Raw genomic sequence first — 21040 nt, forward strand, 5'->3', positions numbered from 1 at the left:
ATGTGGGGTGGACTGAAGAAGCGCACACACTATGGTGACGTCTTCAGGCGCTGGAGTGCCTCTCAGGGACTGGACGTCCTGCGCACCTCGCTCTACAAAGAGCCGCGCCCGTGGTACATTAGCTACACACTCCATCAGGCAAATCACTTGCTGCAAGATCATCACTGCGCGCGTCTGCTTGCATGGAGCACGTCCATTGTGGAACTCCGCACGAGCCTCGCTGACAAACAGGAAGCGTATCGATACACGCAAGAGATGTTCAACATGTTTGTGCGGCATCACAAGGTTGGTCGTCAGAGTCTGTACGAGTACATGCGACTCTGCGCGGTTGGCAAAGACCTTAGTTCAGCATTCAACTGGTTCAAGTACTGGAAAGAAGCGCAACTGGAGAGTCACGACGCGCTGAGTCTCCTCAGTTGGTTGCTGCAAGTGGCAGCTCTCTCGCCAAACGACGAACGGGTAGAGGATATGGCGCTGACAGTGCTGGAGGTCTACACACAGCACTTCATGTTTCCCTCAGAAGACGCCACCTCAGAGAGTGCCGCTGCACCAATGAGCTCTACGACTACAACGTGTACTGCTTCGTCCTCAGGTACTGCTATGTTGCGTCATTTTCAGCCCACCTCGCCTGTCGAGGAAACTGAACTGCGGCGTTTTTTTTGTCTCTTCCAGCAACTTGCTCCGCGAGTGGTGTCGAGCGCGCAGCTCTGCAAATTTTTGGCAACCTTACCCCGTTCCCCGACAGAGGCTCTCGCGGACTCTGCTGCCGTTGGTTGGCCGACGGATAGCGCCCATCGTCTTTTCCCTCAGTTGGAGCAGCACATCGGAAGTGGCTTCTCAGAGGTCAGACTCGGCAAAGGTAGAAATGCGTCTGAAGACGAGGAGCTCCGCCTTGGACATCGCTCTCCACCGCGCCTGTGTGACTCGCTCCTGCATCCTTCCTTTCTCGCGAAGCTTGAAGACAGCGCTGCGCGTCACAATGTTGCGGAGGTGATAACCCTAATTGACGACTACCAGGAGCGCGTCCGGCATGAGCGCGAACGCACCAGCAGCGATTGTAATCCAGCTCTGCGCAAGTGCTCCAGCGAGGGGGAACTGTGGCGCGCGTACGCAGACCCGACATCGATCGCATTCCGCCGTAGGCTCGTCGAGCGAGGTGGGTTGACGCCCGAGCTGTATCACTACCTCATCACCGCATTAGCGGATGCCCAACCTTCTGCCGCTCTGCGCACATTGAAACGCATGGAAGAGGCGCAGCTTCGACCACTGGATGTAACGCGGGCGGTGGTCCTTGTAGCTGTCTATGACTCTGCCGAAGATCGCCGTCGGCTATTCCAGCAGCAGCTGGATGAAATGCGCCTACGCGCTCGCCTTGACGAGGACCACAACACTGTGAAGGTGGTGGAGGCGTACTGGAAATATGATTACGTGGACTTTTTCCACTACCGCAATGCACTTGAGAGGAAAGCATTCTATGAGTTTCTTCTTCACAGACTAGGACCCCAGCCCCTTCAACAGCTGCTGCTCGACACCTGTGCCCACGGGCCGGCGGCGGCCCTGGAAGATTTGGTGCTGCTCGACGAGGACCTTCGCATAGCCTCGTCTCGTTACTTTCGGGCTCAAGTCGGCCGAAGTGCGGTGCAGCGCGCGCTGGACGACATCAGCGCCCACATGCCAAAGCTGGACATTGGGCTTGTTGGTACGCTGCCACACTTTGGTGATTACTGCATGGACGCCGACGACAGCATCGCGCACAGCGAAGCCGCGCTTCAGGGCTTAGTTCAGCCCTATGAGTCCATCTACGTCCTTGACGCCTCCTTTGTTGAGACCTCCGAAGCGTTTCTCACGCTGGGAGCTGCGTCGCAGTCGCTGGTGCTCGTCCCGTACCTTTGCCTCGCGCAGCTTGCGGAGTCGGTCGCGAATGCAGACCGTTTTGTCACCTTTGACCCAGCGCTGCAGCAAATGGCGCGCGCGGAACCGTTTCTAGCGTCGCAGCGGCTGCGCGGGATTTTCGCTATGATTTCCTCTGCTACCGCTTCGCGACTGACAGGCGTGGGGCGGCGCACCCGTGTCCTGCACTTCACTGAGTGCATCTGTGCAAATCAAGTGGACCCGCAGGTCCTCGACGCGCTTGGTGTCTCCCCGTCTGTCAGCGACAACGATCAGCTACTTCTTATCCTCGCAATGCTCAGCTCACTTAAGGCACCAAAGTCGCGCCTTGTCTTGTGCACCGACGACCCGAAACTCATAGAACAGCTGGAGTACTTTCGAAGCTCCTCGCTTTTTGGGTCTGCTGTGGAAGTTATCAGCACTGCGCCGCCCGAGAACCTTGATTTGGAGAACAGCCTTATTGATGACAATCCTGTACTAAAGGGCGCTGACGAGGGAGACGTGGCAGAATCCTTTGAGCCACGTCTGGGCATTGCGGCCGACTTGCTTGCACTGAATGGCAATAAGGGTAGCTCCGCGACTGAGGAGCAGCAGGCGACCGCTGATTCGTCCGTCCACGGCAGCGACACAGTGTTGTCTCTTCATGGAGAGGCGAATGCGGGAGTGAAAGTCGATGCGTCGTCGAATGTCCCGACAGAGGGCGCAACCATCTTCAAGAGCGGTATGGATTCTACATGGCTGGATTTGCTGGAGGAGGAGGGAGAGGACGCTGTGGAGGTTGCGATGGCAGCACCTTCTCCCTCAAGACCGGTAACGTCAGCAAGTGCGACTGTACCGGCCCCCACACCGGACACCTCACCAGCGGAGCAAGAGCGCCGTGCTCGTTTAATGGACCTTTATGAGACGCCGTTCGACGTTGTGCCTGTTGGCGTGCGAATGGAAACGGCCTCAGCTGTCGGATCGGTCTTTACAGAGTTTGACTCGTTGGAACCGGAGCAGAGGGAGGCACGTGCGGCAGATCGGGCGGCGGCGCGCTCATCGCTAGCACCAGAGGCCGGTGAGGCAAACAAACGCGGCGACGGAAAAAGTCGCAGACGCCGCCGCTCAGTGCTAGAGAAGGAGATGCTTAGCAATCGTGGTGTATCCAACAAGGAACGCTTTCAAGTGGCGCGCCAGCTGTCCAACTGGAGTGGTGGTCGCGTGCCCTTCAATTTGCGGTACCGCGTGGTGGAAGCGAACGTTCGTGATCCGCGGAACGCGCACCTGCGCAGTGCCTACGAGGCAGCATTGGCGAAGAAACGGTCCAACTTTAAGCAGAGGCGCAGCTAATGTTAGACGCGCAAACACTGTAACACTGGAGAAAGCACTGAAGCACTTCGAGTGGTGTGCGCGTGCGTGTTGCAACCCACATAGGGGCTGCTTTTACCATCGTTAAGACGCACTACACTAAGAGCGCATAATGCGCTCTGCATTCTACCAGCGGGCACCTACACACTCATCTGCAGAGACTACACAGTGGAGAGGAAACGGAAAAGAGTGACTTGGATACCCTTTCTCTCCCCTCCTCCTTCCACCGTACGGAGTCACTCTACAACTTCTTCTCGGGGGATTGCATAGCGATTCCTCTGGTTTTCGCTGTTGTTTCAGGTTGACTTCCGCTTCACCTCCAATAAGGTTGGGGCTCAGTTCAGCGCCGCGGCGCACTTTCAAACTAGCATGCACACTTTACCCCCCTTTTACTTCTCTCCTCTTGCATGTTAGTGAGACTCTCATCGTGTCACCGCCCTCCGCTTCCGAGGAGTGATTCAACAGCCTCTGGTGAGCACCTGCGGCGGACGGGTTCGCTGTAGTCCTCCTGCCCCCCCCCCCCCGCCCAAGCCAGTACCTGTGACTAGCGTCTCGCCGAGCGAAAATGTCGAAACAGCTATGCACCTCTCCTCCCACTGACAGTGCCGCTGTCGCTGAGGGGTCCGCCATAGCGGCGGCAGGGGCGTTGGACTGGTCGTACGTGCCCCTGCCGCCGCCGACTACCTTCGACTACTTCACGAAGCGCTACTTTCACCAATTCAGCATACGTGACTGCAAAAAGGTGAAGGGGAACGACTGCCGCATTCTCCAACACAGCAACGGCTTGTGTGTGCTCTGCCTTGATCCCAATCATGAACTCGTTCGGCGCTGCGCGGCAGCTGACGCGGGGGTGACGGTAGCCAAGGTGGAGTTCTTCAAGGGTCGCACTGCTATCATGCCGGAGAGCATCCAAGTTGTAGGCAAGAAAAAAAAGAACGCATTAGTCTTCCAGAATGACACGAAGGTCTGCAGTATAGTGCTGTCCGACATGATCGAGTACACGATCCCCGCCTGTGTGAACGGGTACGTGCTCGAACTCAACGCGGCATTGCTGGAGCATCCATGGATGGTGGCAGTGGCACCTACTGCCGAGGGCTACTTGGCCGTCATCAATCCAACCTCCAAGGCAGACTTCAGCAGTTATGAAAAGGTGTGGACAGCCACTGGCGGTGACGCTGCCGGTGAAGACGATGACTGAATGCGCAGATACGGCGGCATACAAGTCACCCTGCCCTCTCTAGTTCTGCATATTAAGTAAGGTTGGCCTTCACAGATGTTAGATAGACCTCTATGTCTGTCTGGTAAAGGGCGCGTAGCAGCGATGGAGACGCAAGAGAGATTGGAGTAACGAGCAAGCATACGTTTGTCGTGAGGGAAGCGGTTGACACCTGTACAGAGTCAGGAGACGGGTGATGGGAGGGGGGGGACGGGGGGGGCACTTCACGATTGTGGTGACGACGGGTGCAAAACAGCAGCCTTGTTGGATCTCCTCTCGCTACCTCTTTTCGCTCCTCCCCCTCTCCATGTGCGTACATTTTGTTCTTGTTGTTCCGCGGGGGAGAGGGAGAGGGCACGGGCCTCGCATGTTGCTTCCCCTCACTCTGAGCAACACATGCAGATTCGCCCACCACCCGTCGCTTGGACTTCTCCACACGGGTCTACTATTGCATCCCGCTCATTCTTTCTGATCTGAATTGGAGAAATCGCCACTCTCGTTGGTCTTTCTTCTCCTCCGTCTCTCTGTCTCTCTTTTGTGTTTCTGCGCCTTCGCTGGCGTACAGCGGGACTTTCCGGTGCCAAAGGACCCACTCCCTACCGTCTGTGCACAGGAGTACATCACCCACACGCATGAAATGCAACGCACCTTCTTTTTTTGGAGGACACTCTGTCGACGCTGAGTAAGGGGAACGGTAGGCTGCACGCCCACCTCCGTGGCTGTCCTTTGTATTGGCTTGATTCTTTTCCATTCCATTCACGTACCGTTCGCAGAGCCTGCTGGTCATACACAAAGCACACTCCAGTGCACGCTCTCGTCGCCTGTGCGCATGTGCGATCGAGTAGACCTGCCTCTTGCCATTCACCACTTGTATTAAGCCCCACCCACCATTCACAACGCTGCCACAGATGTGCTTCTGCACTTTGGAGATCATTTTTAGCAACCTGGTGACCCCGCAACTACCTTAGCGGTTGCTTCGAGTTTGGAGGGCTGCCAACATGAGCGGCCGGCGACGTAGTTCCACTAGCATGATGCGTCACATACCCTACAACGCTCTGTACACCAACGACGAGGGCGAAAACACACGAAGTAGCAACCACATTACCCCGTATGTTTCTACCAGCAACATGCACGTCCCGCAGCGGCGACAGCAGCACTGCAGCCGGTCATCTGATCTCTTGGTTATTGACGCACTTAGCACGGGCGCGGCGGCATCGGTACTGAGGATTCCATAACTGAAGAACGAAGGTCTACGACAGTGGCTGCAGAAGGTGCTGCACATACCGGTCTCACCGTCTCGTCACAGCTGTCAAATATTGTTTGGCTACTTCCGTGGCGACTGGTCGCCTGTCGGGCTACCCGAGCAACGCGGTGAACAACCGTCGCTACACGCTCTTGACATTTCTGCCGCTGGCGCTGCTTTATCAGCTTCAAAACCTCTTCAGCCTCTTTCTGGCATTCCCGCAGCTCATTCCAGTGCTGAAGGTCTGTTTTCTCTTCACCTATTTTTCACCGCTGGTGCTGGTGGTGCGCCTCTCGCTCATGAAGGACGCCATGGATGACTGGAAGCGATTCCGCCGCGACCGAATCGCCAGCGTTGAGGTGTTCGAGAAGCTCACAGAGAGTAGCGACCTTGTCAGGGTTCGATCATCGAACATTCGGGTAGGAGACCTGTTCATCTTGCTCCAAGACCAGTGTGTGCCGGCTGACTCTGTCGTACTGCACACCTCTGAGAACACGGGTACGATATTCATCCAAACCGATCAACTCGATGGCGAGACTGATTGGAAGATGCGCTACCCGCTGAACTCTACCAAGAGTCTCACATGCGCCGAACTTCCCTCACTGCGCTTTAACATTAACTGCGACGCGCCTCACAAGGACATCTACACCTTCGCTGGCACCCTCGACATGGCCAACAGGCAGAGCGAGTCGATGACGATGGAAAATGCAATCTGGTCGTCGTGTGTGGTGGCAACAGGCACGTTGGTGGCTGCGGTCGTGTACACGGGTAGAGAAACACTCAGCTCTCTCAACTCCACTAACCCGCGCAACAAGGTCGGCCTCATCGAGCGCGAGCTCAACCTGATCGCGGCTCTGTACTTCCTGCTGCTTCTGCTTCTCTCCTTTCTTCTCGTAGCACAGCAGCAGTTCCGTGGAGACGTTGCCGTCACTTTCGTGCGATTCTTCGTTCTTCCCTCCGCCATGATTCCCATCGCGATGCGCGTGAACGTGGACGTTGGTCGCCTTTGACAACTCGTACGATATGTCGCATGACCCCCACATTCCAAGTGCCGTGGCCCGCACCACAAACCTTCCAGAGGCGTTCGACCGCCTGCGCTACCTCTTTTCTGACAAGGCCGGCACACTCACAGAAAAAAAAATCAAGATGAGACTTCGTGCCATGCAGGTGGGACCCGCTACAGCGCTAACGGACCACGTCACTGATCGCCTGGCGTGCGCCCTGCAAGAGTACTTTGGCGCGGGCAATGGGGGAGCGGGGTCGCGCCTCCTCTTTCATAACGTCTTCACGCGCCTTGGTGGGAGTAATGCGAAGTAGTGGGTCCGAGATGTGCATCGCGTTGGCGACCTCATCAGAGCCATCGTGTTTTGCCCCAATGTGAGCCCAGTGATGGAGGAGGAACCGGTGGTCCTCAGCGCCAACGGTGCAACAGTGCTACCGTGGCGCGGTACAGCTGTGTCTCTACCCCAGCACAGCCGATATGATGAGTGAACCAACTGACTACCAGGCCTTCTCACCAGACGAGGTGGCGCTGGTCAAGCTCTGCCGCTCTCTGGGTGGTGCATTGACTTATCGAGACCTCACATCAATGGCCTTCACCGTCGGTGGCGTTGCGCAGCTGCATACCTACACCACTGTCAAGATGTTCCCGCTCTCATCGGAGGGCAAGTGCATGGGCATCATCGTGTGCGAGCGCACAGGGAGCTGCAGCGGCGGCAAAGCCCAGGAAACCGTCAAGTTCTCTATGAAAGGCGGGGATGCGAAGATGGCATCAGTGATACGCCGATCGGATTGGCTGAACGAGTGCTGCCAGGAAGTGGCGCAGATGGGCCTGCGTACACTCGTTTTTGCCATTCGCACGCTCAGCGAGGACATGCTCAACATCTTTCTGCGGCAGTACGAGGCTGCCATGTCTATCTCCGGTGAAGGTCGAGCAGAGGCGATAGAGGCGGCGATGAAGCTGTTGGAGAGAGAGAGAGAGATGACGCTCAATGGGGAGACAGGGGTGGAAGACGAGTTACAAGACGATGTTATGGTTTCTCTCGAGGCGCTCGGCATGTGCAGCATCAAGGTGTGGATGCTCACTAGTGGCAAGGTCGAGACTGCCGCCACCATCGGCCGGTCGACTCGGCTTATTCTCCGCCACTGCAGAATCGAGTACCTGTGCGGGATGGCCCCACCAGATATTGACCCTCGCCTGCGCGAGCTGCAGGAAGAGTATTTTCTTCGTCGCCGTTTCGTTTTGCACTGTTCCGGAAACCATGACAGCTCAGAGTCTGCACACCTCTTTCCTCCTCTTTAAGAAACACACAAACGCATGGGTACGATCAGGCATGACAAATATGGCAACTACTCCGAGGCATCGAGATGTCAGTCCTCTCTCTGTTTTGTCACTGTAACCATACCCACCCTACTCCGCATTGCTGTATCTCTTTTTCTCTCTCACGTCCGAATCTACGTCCATAACACCGCTTCACAGACGACTCCTTCATCAGGAGGGCTAGGGGAGAGAGAGCTGACTAACGGGTGACTTCCACCTTTCTTCTTCATAACACCCCTTTCTCACCATGTCATTTAGCCTTCCCTCTTTCATTTTATCGGTGCGATTGATCTTCTCTTTTATCCCCCTTTCTACTTTGGGGTTGTTGTTGTTGTTGTTGTACGCCCCTCAAACCCTATACATACTTTTTGTGCGTTTGTGAAAGTGTGGGTTTCGTACTCGTTGTGACTGTTATAGGTGTTCTACAACCCTTATTTTCGGGCCTCTATGGCATCTCTACGTGTGCGCACACGGGTAAGCCCCAGGTGCGCCCGCGTGTGGCGTTCCCTTGTGTGTCGTAACAATTGCTGTTGGTAAGTGCTGTATTCTTTTGCTCGTTCTTTTAGTAAACCTTCGTGTTGCATCTGACACGTAATGGTGTCTTTTCCCTGCTAAAATTGACCTCCTTTTCTTTTTCGATTGATCCTATGTCCTGAATGGCTTTTGTGTTTTTCCTCTCTCATTGTCGCTCTCTCTCTCTTTCTCTCTCTCTCTCAACATCGGAGTGCTCAGGTCCCTGCGTGGCGCCATCACGTGTCCAGCACGCACGCGCACGCTTCCTGTGCGGAGGCCAGGTAGCCCTCCTTCGCCCTGCCAGATGCCGAACCGCGTGTGGCGGTGACAGGGGGTGTCATGCCCCTACGACGGAGGGAAGTCCGAGCGATGTATCGCTGCTGATGTGGTCGCTCAGGCCCCTGGATGGCGCCGTGTCGGGGCAGCCTGCCCCCTGTGAGCACGCTTGGACCGCCCGTCTGATGGGCAGCGTGTCGGCCGGCATAGTGAGGGCGGCGGTGAGAGGCGACCTGCGGAGTGGGGATGGGGTTGGCGCCATGGGCCGTGCTCCGATGGCTGAGTCGGCGCATTGCTGTACCGCGTGTCTCCGCGGCTGCTTCTTCGCGGCGGGTGATGGGCCTGTGACGGGCTGGGCGGCGGCGGCGTGAGGGGGGGGGGCCGGGTGACGTGGATGTATTGCTCTATGCCGGAGAAAATGGAAACGTGGAAGGACCTGAAAGATCCTCGTCGGATCCATGTCTTCGGATTCTGATTCACAGGCATCATTCAGCACTCTCTCTTGATCTTAATCTTTGTCGTGTAAATTTACATGTGCGTTTGCTCTTTATTTTTTCCCTGCCACACTGCTCCTCTTCTTCCTCTATTAGGTCTGCGGCGCTTTTGCTGTTTCACTCGCTGCTTGCGCTCGACTCGCGTGCACCACGCTGTACTGCACTTTACGCGCAGTGAGAGAGTGTGTGCAGGGCAGGCATGTGCAAGCAGACAATCTCTTAGGAATACGGCTGCGAACGAGCAGTCACGCACATCTGCACAACCATACCCCCTCCCCCCCTCCACACACACACACACATGCACGATACACTCAAGAAAAGAATGATCGTGCGCCTTGAGTCGTGATGCGAGAGTATCACGATCGAGAGAGAGAGAGAGCGTTGTTACTGCAATCCGAGACAAACCTACGTTGTACCCCCTTTCTCTCTACTGGATAGCGCATTGATGCAACACATTGGGGGCCGTGTCTTTGCACCCTGTCCACCGTCGTGTCGGCTCCGTATTCCCCTTTTCTTGAGTGATACTCTAGCGGGGCTCGCATGCATAGTGTGCCCGCACACCCGCGCTCACCTGAATGTTATGGTTAAGGAAGGAGATGTAAAGGTCTGCATCGACCCGCTGTATTTTTCCCTGTCCTCAGAATGCTCTTTACGATTCCCTTTGCGCCTCGCTTCCCTTCACCCCCTACGCTTTCTTTGGGGCTGATGTTCCTCGTTGGCTCGCTACATTGTGCTCTGCTGATGTGCGTGTCTGTTCTCTCGTGTCAGTGGGTGAACATCGCCCACTTTTTTTTTTAGGCCAGCGTGACGCAGCTTATCACACTTCCTCCTCCCTCCCTCCCCTCCCTCCCCTCCCCCCATCCGTTTCCCGCGGCCTGGGTCCTCGTATTGAGTCGCTGTGCAAAGTGAAAGGCGCCAACCCAAAGGAGCAGGCCTACTGTCGTGGCGTTCCAAGCGCTGGAGACAGGTTGCTGCTTCGTGAGTGACGACTCACTATGCGCTGCGTCGGCCGCGCTCGCGCGGTGCTAACACCCCCCGCTAACGCATCGTCGACAGGGGAGCTAAACCTTGCATATCCCTCTCACACACTCCAGACGGTGGTTCATAGGTATTGTGCGATGAGGGCAGGGCTGCGGCCGCTGCTGTCAAGCAGGAGAAGTGCTCTCTGTCATCTCCACAGCTCCATCGGAACGTGCAGCGGGGCGGCGCACACGTCATTGCGGCACTTCAAGAGTTGTACGGGCACACCCGAAGTCATTGAGCCGGAGGAAATTGATTTGATGGGCGTGCAAGAGCCGTGGACTTGCACTGCGAAAGCAAACTCTTATAAAGCAGACGCAAACTCAAGCTTCACATCACCGCCGTCAACTATCGCATGGAGCGCGACAAACTCTCCGGAGCTGCCTTCAGTCTTTGCTGATGTCAAAGTAGTTGACCCGTTCACACGAGCACGAATGCTCGGCTTTGTGCGACGAAATCTCACTGCGGCTGCTCAAGCATACGATGAGAACTCTGGTGTCTCCAGCACTTCGGCCGCAGGATTCCAAACCGAAGCAGTGTGCGGCGGAGAGCTCTTTCATGCCCGCCTGCAGCTTCCCGTGACGAGGATGGCCCGCCACCTTGTCGAAGAGATGGGTGCGGCTGGCTGCACGGGCGCCCCAACGTGGCTCTGGGCACACGGGCTGTCCAACACAGCGAAAGAGGCGGAGTTGCTAGCCGCCATGCATGCAGAGCAGATGGCGGACCTGCTAGGATACCACGTCTTCACCCTCCCATCAAAGCAGCACAAGCACGCTGAGACAGCTCGCGCGGCAGGCCGTTACGCGTCCTCGCCGAAGGATAAGGATAGTGGCCCTTCGACAGAGAAGCGTATGGCGCAGTGGCCCTTGCCCTTGAGGCGCATCCTGACAGACGAGGAGACGGAGGGCGGGGAATGGCATCTTGTGAACACCGCGCCCTCCCTTCGACACTACATCTCTTCGGAACATACATTGCTTTCGCCGTGCCTGCTGGATCCCAAGTCGAGACTCAGGATCGAGGCTCTCTTCGCACGTGCTCCTCGTGGCTGCCCTTCGTTTGCGCAACAGTTGAGTGTGGAAAGGGTGCGCACGCTGACGGCGAGCAGCGCGGCAGACGGCGGCGAAGAGGCGATGGTGGCGCGACTCGTTTTGCCATCGCAGGTGACGGGTATCGCGAACCCCTCGACGGACCTCGTCGCCTCTGGAAAGGCGATGGAGCGAGCAACAGCGGTGATTCTGGCCTGCATGCATGCAGAGCTTCTGCTGGATGCTGTGGGTGTCACTATATTCGACGACCTGGCGATGCAGAAGGCCCATGCCATGGCAGCGTGGAGCTATGGACGCCCTGCTCCACTACCAGGCATGAGGCCGAAGAATCCATTACACGTGCACCTTCCACAGCCGCTGAAGGAGCTCGTCGTGAGGACAGCAGGGAACGGTCGCGCTCGCACGTCGTCGAGATCGGCTGAAGAGGACTGGTTTCACAGGCATAACGTTGTCACTGAGCAAAGTGGGAGCTTCGTAGAAACCGTTGTGGCCGAGTCTACTGCGGTGGAGGACATTACTGCGTTTCTTCACACTCGTGGTGCCATGCGGGCCGCCGCCCCATTTCTGCAGGTAGCAATCGGTGCTCGAGTCAAGTCCACAGTGTTGCTGCCCTTGCCGGATCTCTATGGCATTCGCGGCGGCGTGGGAATCGCATCGAATGCGCAGGACGCTAACACTCTTGCAGCTATGCATGCGTTGGATGTGCTGTGCATGCTCCGTGTCCCTGTAAAAGCTGAGACAGCGATGGACATCGCATGGAAACGTGCTCGCCGTGAGCGCGTTCCAGACGTTCCCTGCGAATCGGCGGACGTCTCCACGCCAAGTCCTCCAGCACGCCGCTGCACCGCCAAGAAGCTGATCAAACAGGTCGCTGTAGTTGCAGCGGCCTTGTCCGAGGATTTTGCGTCTGTGGGCGAAGAGCAGACAAAATCTTGCAACACCGTCAGCACACCCACACCGTCGCGGTGCCGTGCGGTGAAGCGCGCGCGACTTGCTACGGAGGCATCTGCACCAGACGATGATCTCTCGAAGGCGGAGGCGAAAGCGACGTTGGACTCGACTCCGCCGAAAGTGCCCGTCTACGGGACAGCAAAAATGGCGGACGAGGAACGGCTGTCCGCCGTGCGGGCTGTGGTGCTGAAAGAGTTCTGGGACATGGAGCCAGACACCCCTGACGGGTACATTATGGTTGCCCCGGGTGTGCCGGAAGGATCTGCGGTAGCTGCGTATGCGATTACATCCCCGCGCAGGATGGACAAGTCGGCCAAGAGGCGCGTGCTAGACTATTTGTCAACCGTCGGCCGTCGCCTCGACGATGTCATCGTCGTCCGGCAAGCCCTCAGCGAGGACGAGACGGAGGGTCGACCGCGGCATCGATGTGCGCTGAAAGTCCCGCTGCCGGCCGTTTGCGGGGAAGCGCGACTCGCGCTAGGCGAGGCCGACACAATCGCCGACGCCGAAAACGTTGCCTGTATGCACGCGGAGCTCATTCTCGATGCACTCGGAGTTTGCCTCTACACCGACCTCGTCAAGCAAAAGCGGCATGCTGAAGCGTGCGCGCAATGGGGTCGTTGGGCACCATCGGGTCCTGGCGAGGAGCAGCCGAGCAGCACATCATCCCCGCCGCCGCTGCGCCGCGAGCACCCTGGCTCACTGCACTGGGAGCGCCAGAAAGAGCAGAACAAGCGACGAGGCCACAGTCTCGGTAAGACACAAGGGGTAACAAAACAGTGGCTTGCCGAGGAAGGGGACCGCGAGAAGACCGCGCGTCTCCGAGAGTCTGCAGAGACAGCAAAGACGGACGCACCCACGTCAGAGGCGGCGGTGGTGGACGCTGAGGCGTTTGAGTACGTGGTGGAATCGCAACTTGACACGGTCAGCAAGTACCGTGTGCAATACTACTTGAGGTACGAAAACCTTAAAGCGACACCGGTCACATTCACATCCAACATGGGGCACAGTGTGCTCTTGCATGTAGCGACTTGGTCTCTTCCGATGCCTGCCCGCTACGGCAGTGAGTCTGTGGAGCAGAAGCGCCTCGAGTACATTGTCAAGGGTGCTGCCTCGACCCGGAGAGATGCGGAGCTGCTGTCGTGGATGCATGCAGAGCGCATGCTGGACTTTCTCGGCATCCCTCTCTTCCCCAACCTGCCCAAGCTGCAGGCTTATCACGCCAAACGTGCACAAGTGGAGGGAAGGGTTGCCCCAGCTCTCATCACGGGCACAACGGCACCGCTGCCTCACCCCAGCGAAGTACCTTTGAAGCCACTGCGACTGCGCATGAAGCGCTTTAACATTGATCTGACGGCTCCGCTGCCGCCGTGTCCATCGACGGACACCGAAGACGGCTCTTACGTGACCCCAGGTGCGTGGGAAGCATACGTGGAGGCGTGTGCTGCGTACGTGCTTGCGAAGCAGATGGCGATCAAGAACTGCTTCTACGAGGAGCAGCGGGTACCGCGGACAGGAGACGTGGTGATCGATGCCGCCCTCGCGGAGGCGGAGGCAAAGCCCGTGGATCCAGATGCCAGATTGCGCCTCGCTGCGTACTGCCTCACAACGCTCAAGAGATTCGTCCCACGGTACGACTCATATCTGGTCGGCCCCATGCATCACCGCATCACCTACGCTACTATTCCACTCCCTGGCTTTGAGTACCTACTAGGCCGTGGTGTGGGACACAACAAGGTGGTGGCCCAGCGACGAGCCGCCATGCATGCCTTGGCCATTCTGCGGCGCGTCGACGAGTCCTATGACGACAAGTTTCCTGCTGTCGCGGCGTATGTGCAGAAGGTGAACAGCGACAAGAAGTGGAAGGAGGATACTCAAGCGGTCGCTGACGGCGAGTTTGACCTCGACACCTTCAGCACTCTACCCCTCATCAACGCGGACGCCGAAAGCTCGCTGACAAAGCAAGAAAAGCACCACCTCAGCCGTTTTAGCTCTCTCTTCGTTACTCAGGCGGCTTGGTATTCCAAACAACATGTATTCACCGTAGACGGCAAAAAGCGTGCTGTTTGCCTCTACACAGTGTGCTTTGACTTGCCGCCACCCGAGGAGCATCTGCTTGTACGTTTGCTTCCGAGGGAAGAGAGCGAGATGGCGTTCACAAAGCCTCCCTCTGCAGGTAATCTTAAGCTCGAGATGGAAAGCGTTGTGGCGACGCATCCAGAGGCGAATCGCGTGAAAACGGGGGCCATTTTTTCCGCGCGTGTCTCCATCGTCGATGAGGATGGTCAGAAAATGACAGCCAGCTGCAGTGGTGGTGGAACCAGGGACAACATCCTCAGCGCGTACGAGAAGCTGTTCTTGATGATGGAAGGACAGGTGCCGGCCATGAAGCTCATTGTCGATTTGCTAAAGCTGAACCCGTACCTTCTGCCAGAACTAATTCCGTCGCTGACGATTCCTGATGCGGTGCAGCAGCGAATGCAGGCGTGCCTGCAGAACCAACAAGACTTGTCCGCAGCAATGCCGTGCTCTGGGGGCACGGCGTCACTGACAAGCCACCGAAAAAGCCTCAATGAGAGCAATGAGAGGCTAACTGGCGGTGGCGGGGAGAGCTGCTCTACTAGAACGCAGCAGGCCGCCGACAAGGAGACGGAGGAGTCTGCTCGCCTTCTTGAACAACTACAGCGGCGCATCACAAACCCCGTATACCTGGAGAAGTTTGCGACCAGGCGTGCCGAGCTGAGCATTGCCGAACACAAGCATGAGATTCTCGAGGCCATCCGCAACAACCCCGTCACCATCATCTGCGGAACGACGGGCTGTGGCAAGACGACACAGGTTCCTCAGTACATCCTCGACGAGGAGACCTTGAAGGGTAACGGGGGGCGGTGCTCCATCATCGTTACGCAGCCGCGGCGACTCAGTGCAGTTTCTATTGCGCAGCGCGTCGCGGCGGAGCGGCTGGAGCCGCTTGAGGAGTCCACAGGGTACATTATCCGCTTTGACGCACGCAAGGGCCGACACATCACGTTCGCCACATCCGGCCTGCTTCTTCGCGTGATGCAGACGGACACGCTGCTTGACGACTACACTCACGTCATCATCGACGAAATTCACGAGCGCGACATGAACTCCGACTTCATCCTGATGCTACTGCGGCAAGTGCTGGAGAAGCGGCGCGACATCCGAATTGTTCTGATGAGCGCTACCCTGCATGCCGCTGACTTCCAGGCATACTTTGGCGGCGCCCCGCTCATTCAAGTCGAGGGGCATGTCTTTCCGGTTAAGGAGTACTTCTTGGAAGACCTTGTGCCGTTCGCGCGCGAGCATAACTGCTTCACGCCCCTCCTGAAGGAGGCGGCCTGCGTTGCGGAAAGTAGTGAGCACAAAGGATGCAACGCCTCCGCGCAGCCAGATATTGGTGTCACGCATGCCCCCATCGTGGTGTCGGGTGAGGACTGCGCGACGGCCTGCATCCCTCGATCGCGCTACGGCTTCCTCGAAGCATCGACGCCGGTCGACTACCCTACCATCCAGTTCGCCATTGAGCAGGCGCTCCGCATGATTGACATCACTGATTCTTCCATCCTCGTGTTTCTGTCGGGGTGGGACGAGATCCATAAGGCGCGAGATGTGCTGGAGCGCAACACGTCGTACTATGTTTTGCCGCTACACTCTGCGGTGTCGGCTGAGTCGCAGCTGAAGTGTTTCTTGCCACCACCACCCGGCAAAATAAAGATCATTCTCTCCACCAACATCGCTGAAAGCGGCGTGACAATCGACGACGTTGGCGTCGTGATCGACACGGGCCGGATGAAGCAGCTGGGGTACGCCACGCGCATACGCACGTTGGTTCCAAAAAGTGACCCACAGGGCTACGATTCGAACCGTGTCGAAGACACTCCGACCGTGGTATCACCATCTCTGGTGCCAGAGGAAGCACAGGGAAAATTTTCGCGCTTGATGAGCACCTACGCCAGTCGGGCAAACTGCGTACAGCGCCGCGGTCGTGTCGGTCGCACACGCCCTGGCCTTTGCATTCGTCTTTTCTCGCGCGAACACTTCCGCAGTTTGCACGAGTTCCAAACGCCGGAGCTTCTACGCACACCCCTGGACAAGCTCTGCCTCACCATCTTGAAGCTCGAGGTCGGTGCTCCTCAGCAGTTTCTGAGGACGGCGATGGAACCACCGCTCGAGTCGGAGGTGGATTGCGCCATGAAACGACTATACGACCTCGGCGCAACCGACGAGGGCGGTCAGCTCACTCCGCTAGGGCACCGCCTCGCGAAGCTCCCAGTCGAACCGACAATCGGCAAGACTATTCTGCTCGGCGCCGCATTCCGGTGCCTCGACACGGCCCTCACCATCGCCGCGACAACCGAAAAGGGCGTCTTCACTCGCTCGTTTGATGCGCGCGTCTCATCGCGCCTCCACCGCGAGGATCTTTCGTGTAACACCCTCTCAGACATCCTTGCCTCCGTGAACGGATACAATTATTGGGTGTCGCTGCTTCGTGAACGGGCGCACGGACAGGTTGCGGAGCAGATCAGGGCGCGTCAGCTGAGCGTCCCGGCGCTCATGCAGGCCACTCAGCTGAAGCGGCAGTACTGCAACCTGCTCGTGGATGACAACTTCATCGGTGAGGAGTCAAGGGTGCCGACGTCGATGCACCGGCGTGGATTCACCAGTGAGGACATTGTGTTCATCGAGTCCTCTGAGCATTCGCGCAATTCGATGGATGTTGGTTTGTCGAAGTGTCTGCTCTGTTCGAACGCGCTTCCTAAAGTCGCGATGGTTACGGGACCACAAGTGTTGCGCACCTTCTTTGAGAACTACATTGCGATCATGAACGACAGTGTACTGAAGATGAGCAAACTGACCCAGGAGTCGAATCCTTTTGTAATCTACGATGGACTCATGAAAATACCGGAGAAGGAGACGCTCATGGCTCATCATTTAACCTCCGTCTCCCTCTGGTCTGTGCTGCTGATGAGCACGCGTGCCACCCGAACGGACTACCATCACGAGCTCAAGCTTGGCGTTGTGAGCGGCTGGATCTTTTTCCGTTCGAGCTACTCCACGATTGAGCTTGTGCGGCAGTTCAAGGCGCTTCTCGACCGCCGCCTTTCTCACAAGTTTGACGATCCGAAAGACGCGGTGAACAATGCCCGGCTGGACGAACTGTGCGAGATTGTACAAGAGCTTGCAAACATGCGCTACCACCCGAATCGCCTGCAGCCCCAGTCTGTGATGTGGGGTGAACAGGGGAAAATGATCTCGCCCGACAGCAACGTCGACGACGATGCAGTAAAGGAGACGAGCGAAACGGAGCTTGAAAGCTCTAAGGCGAGCGACGTAGTCAAGTAACAGGCGCACCCATAGCGTAGGAGGGCTGGCGGGCAGATGGAGGGTGACAGGAACGACCTCATTGCTTCAGATTTTCTCTTGCGCTTCTGTTTGTCTTCATTTGCCCGTCTTTTTATTTGCTTGCATGCACAAGCGCCACACCGCCACCGCGAGCGATCTGGTTCCGTGTAGGTACTCCCTCCATCTAGTGGGAGCCCTGCATACCATGAGTGTCGAGTCGGTTGTGTGATTCTGTTGTTTACTCTCTCCGGAGTAGCCTTGAGTGAAGGGAAGAGGTGGGAAGGGGAAAGCAGGGCTTTGTGGTGTTGCACCGTGTGGGCACTCGTAATAAGGCATGAATCAGCAGCGCCTCTCCTATTAACAGCCTTCAAATTATCGTTACCACTTTTGTTGATGAATCCCGCTCTCTTCTGCGGAGGCCATACGTTGTTTGCTTTCTAGAGGGTGTGCTGCCGGAGTATGTACAGCGCTGTACACAGCATCCCCCATACTCACAGTTACTCGTGTTTACTGGTGGTGGTTTTTTTTCTTCTGTTCTCTGCGTTTCTTTTGCTCTCTCGCTCGCTCGCTCTCAGGTAGGAAATACTCGTGTTTCTCTCCTCTCGCGATGGACTAACTAGTTTGTACTTGTCGGTATGAGGTGAGAAAATGCGTTGCGACTCGCTTGACCTGCGCAGCATTCAGGACTGAGAGTCACACTTTCGTTTTTCTTTTTCTTCCCTGGTTTAGATGCGAAGATGATGCGAAGAGCAAAATGGACCAATTGTCGCACTTCCTCAATTGTTTGTCCCTCACCGCTCTCCTAGCAGAAATGATCTGTGGGCTTCTTCTCTTCTGCGTAAATTTGTGAAGGTGTGCCTTCTGGACTTGCAGTTCTCTGCGGAACTAGAACTGCGTCTCTCGCGGTGATAATGTGCGACACCCAGCTCAAGTCGTCATCTCGTTCTCTCACTCTCTCAGAGGGTTTCTTTGGCACTACGCCAGGGTGTGAAATCTGGAGGAGGCCCCGGTATTCCTCTCGTTTTACCTCAATCCGCAGGAGAAGGATGGAGGCACCGCGATACTGCCCCCAAAGCCCCTTCGCTCGGATAATCTCTTCACGCTGCCATTTTCTCTCCTCCCTTTCTTTTGAGCGTCCCTGCGGCTCAGCCTCCCCCCTATCGCTTGGCTCCTGGGCAGAAAAAAAAAACAGTTTATTCTGGTGGTGGACAAGCTGCACAAGCACACACGTATTCGTGGACGCTCCCACGTGAGTATGGGAACGTGGCCTCATTAATCGACACGCCCGACCTGTGGAGGCATTGACTCTTTTTTGTCATCTTCTGGAGGGGGGTTCAGCAATGGATGACTTGCCCTTGAGTTCGTCGACAACGCTTGAGATTTCCCCCCATTACCTCGGCGGTGTGCGGGACTCCTTAGGGCATTTGCCACCCTGGTATCAAGTGCTTTCCTTAGGCGGGGTATTCTGCGTGATACACCTGCGCAACAATGCTGTCGTGACTTGGCTCGTGGTGGAATTGCACAGCTCCATCGGCACGGAGGCGGTGTGGCCCGATGAGTACCAGACCATACTACGGGCTATGTCCTTCACGGAGCGGCTGTGCTTCACACTGTACGGTGCCACGCTGGCGGCGATCGCTGTCCTCCTTTTCCGTGTCTTCTGTCAGGATACTTGGAACATTGGGTGGAATGCAGGCCAGCTGTTCCCCGATAAGAAGCTACCTAGCATTGCGATGGTGGTTCTCATGTGCGTCGCCGAGGGGGTCCGACTGCGGCAGGTGATTGGGCAGCAGCTATGCACTCCTGGGTCTTTGGCGAGACTCGCCATGCACAGCTTCAACGAAATCGAGAGGAGCAAGATTGATCCGCAAATTGCCGAGAGTAACACTCATGTCGTGATTCAGTTTGAGCTCTTTCGCGCCTACCTCGCGCAAGCGTGCATTCACCGCATCCCCGTCGTTCTCTTTGCCGGAGCCTATCGGTTGTTTCGCGATGTCCCCAACAAGGCATATGTGGCACTGCGGTGGTACATGGCTACTATCGCCGGCTTCACTGTTGTGCAGGAGGTGTTGGTGATGTACATCCGGTACGTGTGGACAGACTGGAGTCTGTGGGCGATGGTTATCTGGTCTCTCACCTTCCTCGGTGTCGTGAACTTTGTGTACGGCCTGTCGAAGCGGGCTGGGATGGTGGTGACAATGTCAACGACGAATTGTGTGGCGGAGGCATTGCGTGGCCTTGTCACGTGCAGCGCGCTATGGTTTATCGCCTCACTGATCGTTTTAGACTTCGTTGTGAGCGTGCACGAAGAGCTGGTGCTCATTTGGCTCTTCATGTCCCTCATGATCCTCTGGACACCTGCCATCATCGATGCGTGCGCCATTGACTACATGACGTTTCTCGCCATCGGTGCCGGGTGCGTGGTGTATGCCATGGACGGCGTTTCGTCCATCTGGGCAAGCATCCGCTTTGGCTCACTGCACTTTTTGTGGTGGCTCTTCGTCTCTCTTTTGTATAACGCGGCACTCCATGTGTCTGCCTCTCGCTACATCGCCATGACGGTTGCGGCGGCCTGGTTTTTGTGGTCGCTAGTGCCTCCGAGGGAGCTCTGGAAGAACGCCGAATCGGCAGCGGAGCTGGGCCTCGAGGATGGATACGGTGTTGTGCAGCTCTTCACGGCGCGCGTGCTGTGGCTCCGTGCCGTAGCAGACTTCGGCGCCCTGCCGAAGGGGTCATGGATTTACGGGCGGACGCAGGGGGACGGCAGGCACGCCTTTGATTTGCTCCTTCATGCGTCGGTCCCGGCATGCGCTTTGTGTGTAGTAGTGAGCTCCGTCGTGCAACACCGCTTCACTGCCGCGACACGTCTTGAGTGGCAGCAGCAAAACATTGTCAGTGCCACGCCAGGTGTTTTGCTGCGCAAAGTAATTCGCACTCTTGTGGTAGTAGGATGCGTGGTAGCCTCGATCGGTATGTGGTGTATGGTGCGGTTTTACGTGCTGCCTATGTGGACGCTGCTACTGCCCGACATTATTAACAAGGCACTGGCGACGGTGGCAGCGGTGACAGTGCTCGGTAACCTCATGGATATGCAAGAGAGCATGTACATTGCATGTTTGCGCATTGCGGGACTGAGTGACACACTTCCAACGACGGAAGAACAGACGCTCGCTAGCAAAGACCTGGCCAGATCCGGATCCCTTTGAACGTCCACAGACGGCGAGGACAGTAGCCGCTGCGTTAACTGTGGATTGCGGCGGATGCAGCGGGACCAACAACAAAAAAAAAGATAGCGAAGAGGGCACAGCTGAAAAGAAAAGAATGGAGAATTCATCCGGCAACGGTGAAGTGCGGTTA

General features: G+C 56.8%; 4 protein-coding genes and 1 pseudogene across 5 annotated transcripts; all 5 read left to right on the forward strand.

Moving 5' to 3' along the window:
- LBRM_20_2780 (conserved hypothetical protein) lies at positions 1-3219 on the forward strand (the record flags this gene model as incomplete). The annotated part of the gene is made up of 1 exon (XM_001564509.2): positions 1-3219. One exon carries the CDS (start codon positions 1-3, stop codon positions 3217-3219), a length of 3219 nt encoding a protein of 1072 aa, XP_001564559.2.
- Positions 3220-3802: 583 nt separating this feature from the next.
- LBRM_20_2790 (conserved hypothetical protein) lies at positions 3803-4435 on the forward strand (the record flags this gene model as incomplete). Its single annotated transcript, XM_001564510.1, has 1 exon — positions 3803-4435. The coding sequence occupies one exon, from the start codon at positions 3803-3805 to the stop codon at positions 4433-4435; it is 633 nt and encodes a 210-aa protein (XP_001564560.1).
- A 1560-nt stretch (positions 4436-5995) lies between these two features.
- LBRM_20_2800 lies at positions 5996-7998 on the forward strand (annotated as a pseudogene). The gene is given in 2 exon segments: positions 5996-6703; positions 6706-7998. Coding segments are annotated over 2 exon segments (2001 nt in total).
- Positions 7999-10930: 2932 nt separating this feature from the next.
- On the forward strand, positions 10931-17683 carry REH2 (RNA editing associated helicase 2,putative;with=GeneDB:Tb927.4.1500; the record flags this gene model as incomplete). Its single annotated transcript, XM_001564511.2, has 1 exon — positions 10931-17683. One exon carries the CDS (start codon positions 10931-10933, stop codon positions 17681-17683), a length of 6753 nt encoding a protein of 2250 aa, XP_001564561.1.
- A 1340-nt stretch (positions 17684-19023) lies between these two features.
- On the forward strand, positions 19024-20889 carry LBRM_20_2820 (conserved hypothetical protein; the record flags this gene model as incomplete). The annotated part of the gene is made up of 1 exon (XM_001564512.1): positions 19024-20889. One exon carries the CDS (start codon positions 19024-19026, stop codon positions 20887-20889), a length of 1866 nt encoding a protein of 621 aa, XP_001564562.1.
- Positions 20890-21040: the final 151 nt, after the last annotated feature.

This window comes from Leishmania braziliensis (genome assembly GCF_000002845.2).
Source record: "Leishmania braziliensis MHOM/BR/75/M2904 contig, possible fusion of chromosomes 20 and 34".
Taxonomy (NCBI): domain Eukaryota; phylum Euglenozoa; class Kinetoplastea; order Trypanosomatida; family Trypanosomatidae; genus Leishmania; species Leishmania braziliensis.